Source organism: Ammospiza nelsoni, chromosome Z (genome assembly GCF_027579445.1).
Source record: "Ammospiza nelsoni isolate bAmmNel1 chromosome Z, bAmmNel1.pri, whole genome shotgun sequence".
Classification (NCBI taxonomy): Eukaryota; Metazoa; Chordata; class Aves; order Passeriformes; family Passerellidae; genus Ammospiza; species Ammospiza nelsoni.
In genome coordinates, this window is record NC_080669.1 from 80,270,482 (window position 1) to 80,277,426 (window position 6,945).

A 6,945-nucleotide genomic window follows, 5' to 3' on the forward strand; every position below is an offset into this window, starting at 1 on the left:
AAAGTCCACTGTCATAAGATATTATTATAACCGAAAACTTTACTGGTCTTAAAAAAAAAAAAAAAAAAACACCAAGCCCTGTTGTTTTAGGGCATAAATATCATAGAGGTTGGAAATAAATATCTTTGCCAAGCAGATTATTCCATAATTATTTACTGGAGGGTTTCCCAGATGCTCCTTGGGAAAATATTTTACTATTAGACATGGGCAGAGGCAGAACTCTTTCTTCACCAGCAAGCAGCAAGAATCAGAGCTAAATTCTGACTTTCCAACATTTCTACTTTAAATGAAACTCAAGACTCTGGGATCAAAAAATGTTTAAGAATCATTTTACTTGCAAAATTTGTGGGAATACATTCTGTACATAAATCACTTAAAATGCAAACACAGTGCCTTACCCATGATCACAGTTACACCCCTTGGAATTTTGTCCAAGGAGCACATCACCTTACAGTGCACAGCACTGGTCACCCTCCAAAACCTTGACAGGCTTGGGGAGCACTATGTGAGCAGTGCCATTAAAAAGGAAATACTGGCTTGGAGCTGAGCTAATCTGTTTTCCAAAGCATCAACTGCCTGCGTTGATTACTGCTGAATGGGCAGAACCGATGACTTGTTAATGACTCTCTAACTCCAGCTAAATATGCTAATCTTGCTCATAAACAGGAGGCAGCAACACCATTGTTTACACAGCACTGATTAAATGGTAGCTCAAACAATAATGAAAAACCAAGACTGAGGCTGCACAGGCTTTTAACTCTTCTCTCCCACTCTCACTGGTTGTTACACTCTCTGCCACCTCCTGAGTGGAACACTTCTGAGGAAGTGTTCATAATCAAAATAAACCCTGACTGTAATGCGGACGAGCACTGGAGTTTTTAATGTGTATATATACACAGATATTTATATATAAAAGCCTCCTTATAGTGCATCCCCTTTTTTGAAAATATAAATATATGCAATTTTAAATAACTCCACTGGAAGATAATGGAGTGACATGCAAGACACTCCTGTCACACTGGTACCAACATTAGTAATGTCTGCTACCCCAAAAGATGAGTGGGTGCAGCTATAGCAGTACTGATGGTATGGAACAGACATAAAATTGCACATAAGCTTGAATATCCTGTGCAGAAAGTGGATTAAATACCCTTTCCCAACCCCATGGGAAATCTACGGCTAAGGTGGCTGTTAAAGATCAAAAAATTAAAATAAAGAGGCAAAAGAAGTTCAATTTACCACTTAAATACTGCACCCAATCATTTACTAAGACTGTCTGGATGGAAAATGTTCTCACAACAGTATACATTATGGATGTACATAAATTCATGATACATAAAAAAAAAGATCTGAAATGATCTGACAAGTTATCACTGCATATCACTGGAAGAGTTGGGAATAGAACTACTGCTTCCTCATTTGAAATTCAAGGTATGACTTCTGCAGTAAGCTTTTGTTATTAAAAATCCCCATATGCTCATTTTCTCAACTCTCTAGCTTTACATCAGCAAGTCAAGATGTATCAAGTGTTTGATTTTTCAAAAAGACCTGTGGTTGTTCAGCACTTCAAGGAAGAAAAAGAAAGGGGGAAAAAAAAGAAAAAGAAAAGGAGACAGAGACAGAGGAAGTCTTTTGTTAGCTCTGGGCTTCAATTCAGACATCTCTGGCTTAGGGTTCAATCAGACTATATTTTTTTATGCTAGCTAGGAGAGACAAAAGCACATTTGCTTTAAAAGCTCCTTGTATCCTCACTGAATTTCTACAGGAAAAAAAAAAAAAAGAAATCTACATTTCTGCAGCCATATAATTTTTCCTTCAGTTTAAGACATAAGAAGCACACCTGTCTCCTCAAGAAATCCCCTTATACTTCACAAAACCACTTATTCTCTGGAGCACAGAAACTGATGCACTTCCTTCAGCATTGCTTGCATGTCCTCATATTCTGCAAATTTGCAGGCATCCTCCAGCTTCAGCCACTGGAAAGCCTGGTGCTCCTCTGACAGCTTGATTTCTGTGTTGCAGTCCTTCATTTCTGCCAGCCAGTACACGACGGTCTTGGGCTTGCCGTGGACAGGGTAGTGCAGCTCCTTCTTGTAGCCCTCGATGAGGGTGAGCTGGCTGGCCTGCAGGCCTGCCTCCTCCTGCGTTTCCCGGAAGGCTGTCTGCAGGTCATCCTCCCCAGGGTCCACGTGGCCTGCCAAGAGGGCGGAAAAGTAAATCTCCGGGAAGGAAACTCACGTTGTGCTTTAATCAGGAAACTCCGGGAGGCAGAGATGAGAGTACATGGTGTCTGACACAGGATGAGATGGAAATTGGAAAAAAGAGATTGCTTTTCCAGGTCTTATGTCTTGATTTATCTTTGTCTTGTGGCTTTTAGGGTCACTGTTTATCCCTCACCTCCTGAAACTTCCATCAGCCTCTCAGCATCAGACATTTTTTCTTCCCACTCCTCCCCTCCACTTCTGGAGTACCCTACACCCATAAAGATCCACCTTGGATTATACTGAGGACTGAGTCCCTCATTTTTCCTTCATCCAGTTAGAGCAGAGACAGGTCATCTGAGACTCTTAATCCCCTCTCAACCATGTCCTCTCACATAAGCTTAAGGCTCAATTCTGTAAAACTCTTACTTGTGCCAACAGTCCAGAAACAATGGGACCAGGCACAGATGTGTACCATTTAAAAAGTGCATTTCTTTTATGCAGCCAGGGTTTTTTTTCTCCTCCATACTCCCCTCTGAAACAAGCAACAGGTCTAAAAGCCAGTCCTTTCAACAGCTGGGTAGTTCTCCTAGGATACACCATTTATTTGACATTGCTCAGAATGAGAGGTGCCACTACAAACAAAGGATAAATATAACACATCCCCAGCCATTTGTACTTTTGTTGAGAAATGTCAGATTTGGTTTTCTCATGAAAGCTCCAGAACATAAATAGAACAAGCCAAGCAATACCTCAAAAAAGCAACACAGCAGGAGCTGGGACATTTTGGGAGGTAAAAAAGTTTAAGCTCTGTTTTGTCCCTGGTGTCAGTCTATTTTCTATGTAGCTGGCTCCAAATAGCTATAATTTCATTGCAGAGATGAACTGTTCCTCAGGTCTCAGATACTCAAAGTGCCCTTTCAGTACCACAACTGGGGTATGTAGGAAGTTTGCTTTGCCTTTGCAACAGCTCCCACTCACTTCCTTGCCTGTGTATCAAAAGCGTGAACATCTCTTACAACAAGACATCACCTCAGATATAAAATGCACTTTTCTTTCAAGCAGTCACTGTGCAGAAAACAGCATTTGATACCTGTTGATAACCTCAGGTCTAAGCTCAGTAAGTTGCCACGTTTGTGCAGTACAGTCTACCTGCAGAGCAGAAAAAGGACTGCAGGCAGCACCTCACACACCACAGCTTTCAGATCCTTTCAGATCCTCCCACCTGTTCCCACTGGTGCAGCTCTAATAGACTGAGAAGGAAAATGAACCCTACATCCCCTTCCCATCAGCCTCAGCTAGTGCCAAGTCACAGTCCTAGGGGCAGAGATAAGGCTGATGAGGTTCTTGTGAGGGGATCCAAGCAAGTCCAGTTTAATCCCATAAGAGTTGTAGCAGCTTAGAGAACTTTTAAAATAACAAGGTACAGCTGCAGCTGTAAACTGCCTTTTGTGTGTGCTTTGAGACACTTCTTCTTCTGGCTCCTGCCCTATGGAATCTGTGTCAACATCACATACAGGTTACCACACTGCACATCCCAGGGTTACCTTGGAAGACCATTCCTATCACAGATATTATAAAATGGAATACCTTCTCCTCAATAAATTCCCCCAAATCAATACCAAGCCTCAATTACAGGCCACCATCACATTGGGGTCTTTGATCTCTAAAACCTGAAGTGGTGTGTTGAGGGAGGTGATTCTCCCCCTCTGCTCTGGTGTGACCCCACCTGCAGTGCTGCATCCACCTGGAGCCCTCAGCAAGGGAGGGACATGGACCTGCAGGCCTGAGTTCAGAGGAAGCCATGAATACAATCAGGGAGTGGAGCACTGCTGGATGAGAGAGTTGAGGCTGCTCAGTCTGGAGAAGAGAAGACTCTGGGGAGACCTCAGAGCCCCTTCCAGTGCCTAAAGGGTGGTGGTTTAGGAGAAAATTGGGGACAGACTTTTGGAAAGGGCCTGGAGTGACAGGAGAAGGGCTCCTGCTTTTCATTTAGGAGAGGGCAGACTCAGACTACAGACAAGGAAGACTTGCTTTTACTGTGAGGGTGGTGAAATACTGGCACAAGTTTCCCAGAGAAGCAGTGAGTGCCTCATCCCTGGAAACATCCAGGTGGGATGGGACTCCAGCAACCTGCTCTAGTTGAGGATGCTCCTGCCCACTGGTGGGGGCTTGGACTAGACAACCTTTAAGAGTCCCTCCCAACCTACACTACTCCATGATCCCAGGTGTGTGAGATGTATGCTTATGAGACAATTAGCTCCCTACCAAAACTCCTACAAGTAATTTAAATCACTTGTACAGAATTACTGTGTTCCCAGGGAGCCTTCCACAAGGGTTTCTTCTCACAACAATCAATCATGTTCCAGCAGATGTTTTTTTAGCTTTCCTCTACGCTGCAAACTCAATTCTCTTAGGCTCTTGGTGGAGTAGACAAAGAGGGAGGTTTGGAAAGTTTTGTTCTTTCCCTCAATAGGAGAGCCTAGCTGACACTGTAAAAACATTTTTTTTCCTTCAATTTGCAAGTTCTTGTTTATAAATTGCTGCACCATGCTTTGAAAGTGACACATTTTACAAAATAAGAAGCAAAAACTATCAGGGAAAAAAATCTCAGGTGGGGAAAAACAGCAAGAAAATCTCTAGGGAACCTGAAGCACTTTTGTGCTGCACTTTTCCTGGTACCAGGGCTGTGACTGCATACTACCAAACACTGGCTCTGTGACATGCCTTTATGGAGGAGGTGCTGCTCTGTCCTGGGACACAGGGCTTGTTTTCTGCTCTGAGGCCTCACTGATGACCAAAAATGGCTGGTAAGGTGAATTCTCCTATCTGTCCCTTTCATCTCTATTGCATTAGGCAAGTGATCTTCATCAATGATCTCCTGCATCTGCTCAGAAAGGTGTATTAAAGTGTTCTATTACAGATTTCAGTTTGTCTTCCTGCTGACTGTGATCAGACGTGGGTCAAACAATCCTGCACTGGCCACACTGCAGGTGCCTGGCAAAGGGTGAGACCCAAGACAAGAGTGAACCTCCCCTCATTACCTCGCTCCAGTCCTGTGCACACCTTCCCAGAAACACCAGACACCTGAGGAGCTGGGCTGGGTGACAGTCCCTGCCCCAACCCAAATAATTTGTGCCCAACGCTTGGTACAGCCACAACCTGCAGAGGGTTTCAGCCTCAGAACTGCTCCCTCAGCTGTGCCAGGAGCACCATCACACAAACAGCACAGCCAGCAGCTTCTCCCAGGTGGCGACTGCCCCTCTAAACTGACCTCAGCCAAAATCCTCTCTGCAGCCTGACACCAGTGACCCAGCCAGCAGTGTCACCAGAACAGAAATCACCTTTGGGCGGGGTCCAGTGGTGGCTCCCGTAGGATGTCTGCAGCAGGAGGTACTCGATGCTGTCAGTGACCTTAGAGGACGGTGCTGGCTGCAGCCTCCTGAAGATGATCAAGCCACAAGCTCTCACAGCCATTCCCCTCTGCCAGCTGCACCAGGAGCTGCGGAAAAGCACAAAACACGGGGCTCAAACAGAGCAGCTCTATTCAGCCAGCAAACAGATCTCAGCACAGCAAAAAAGTTGTCCACCCTTGGAAGTTACTACAGAATTTAATTGCATATTATTAGCCACCTTTGAACTGCAAAAGAATTTACTTTGTTATCGAGAAGCATGAAAAATGACCTGCATGTCATGTCTTTGCTGCTGACAAATTACAAACCACATTGCAGGGAGGGGAACAAAATTACAAAGCAAAAGGAAAGCCACAGATTAACACTCTGAAACTTTTCCACTGCAAAACTGCACAGGCCCTGCACAGAGGTAATACCTCACAATTACTGGAACTGGCATATGGAAATGATTGCTCTGGACAGTTTCCCTGGAGCACAGGACTCAGAATATCAGGGCAAAGCTGAGAAAATGAATGACAAAGGACAGGCTCTCTGCTGTCTCACCTAGACATAAGGCTGTCATACAAAACTACAAGTTTCTTAGCATGCCTTTTAAGCACTGGTTTGATGTAAACAACAAGGAATACACGTCTTAAGTGATAAATATTGTCAGCAATAAGCTAAGCAGACAGCATGAGTAGTCCTATAGAGAAAAAGAAGCAATGGACATGAGTAAGCCATGCTACAAATTTGGCAGATTCCCAGTTATGGGAAAAGCTTTGCATTCTGACAGAGACGCACAGATCAGTACATAACTTTACAGAACACTGTATTTTCCTCAAGAAAATGTCAAGGGCGGGTTTGTGAGTCCTCCAGCTCCCAACACGGGAAACCAGAGCACGGAGCCCTCCGCCACCAACCCCGCCCCGGGGCGACGCTGATCTCCTCTGGTCAGCCACTTCAACCGCTTCCTTTAGCTCCTGCCTACTTCCTTCGGTTCAGCGACCACAAGGACAACACCCCTCTGCGGCCCCCGCGGCACCAGCACCACCTCCCGTGCGCGCCGGGAAGGACAAGGACAAATCCCCGCGGGCCCCTCCGCCGGCGCCTGGCCCCGCTGCCCTGCCCGCTCCTCGCTGCCCGCAGAGGGTCCCCCCTGTGCCCGGGGATGGGGACACCGGGACCCCGGGCATGGGGACAGCGGGACCGGGCACACGTGTCACCCCCACAGCGGCCACCATGGACCCCCGCCCTCACCTCTGCTTCCGGGTCCGGCAGCGGGCGGGAGCCAGCGCACGATTGGCGTCAGCATTAACCAATCGCAGCTTCAGCGCCTCTGCCGGTAGCCACTC

At 45.9% G+C, this 6,945-nt stretch overlaps 1 protein-coding gene across 1 annotated transcript; it reads right to left on the minus strand.

The window, feature by feature from the left end:
* Positions 1-315: 315 nt before the first annotated feature.
* Positions 316-6,874, minus strand: NUDT2 (nudix hydrolase 2). Its single transcript, XM_059492628.1, has 3 exons — positions 6,851-6,874; positions 5,546-5,703; positions 316-2,194 (listed from the first exon to the last, which is right to left on the minus strand). The coding sequence occupies exons 2-3, from the start codon at positions 5,676-5,678 to the stop codon at positions 1,881-1,883; spliced, it is 447 nt and encodes a 148-aa protein (XP_059348611.1). The 5' UTR covers positions 5,679-5,703; positions 6,851-6,874; the 3' UTR covers positions 316-1,880.
* Between the last annotated feature and the right edge of the window lie 71 nt (positions 6,875-6,945).

Excerpts from the sequence above, each read along its gene's own strand:
- NUDT2 (XM_059492628.1), bottom strand. The coding sequence starts at position 5,678 with ATGGCTGTGAGAGCTTGTGGCTTGATCATCTTCAGGAGGCTGCAGCCA. Across the intron at positions 2,195-5,545 it reads CCACTGGACCCCGCCCAAAG|GCCACGTGGACCCTGGGGAG; the intron begins GTGATTTCTGTT and ends CCCTCTTGGCAG.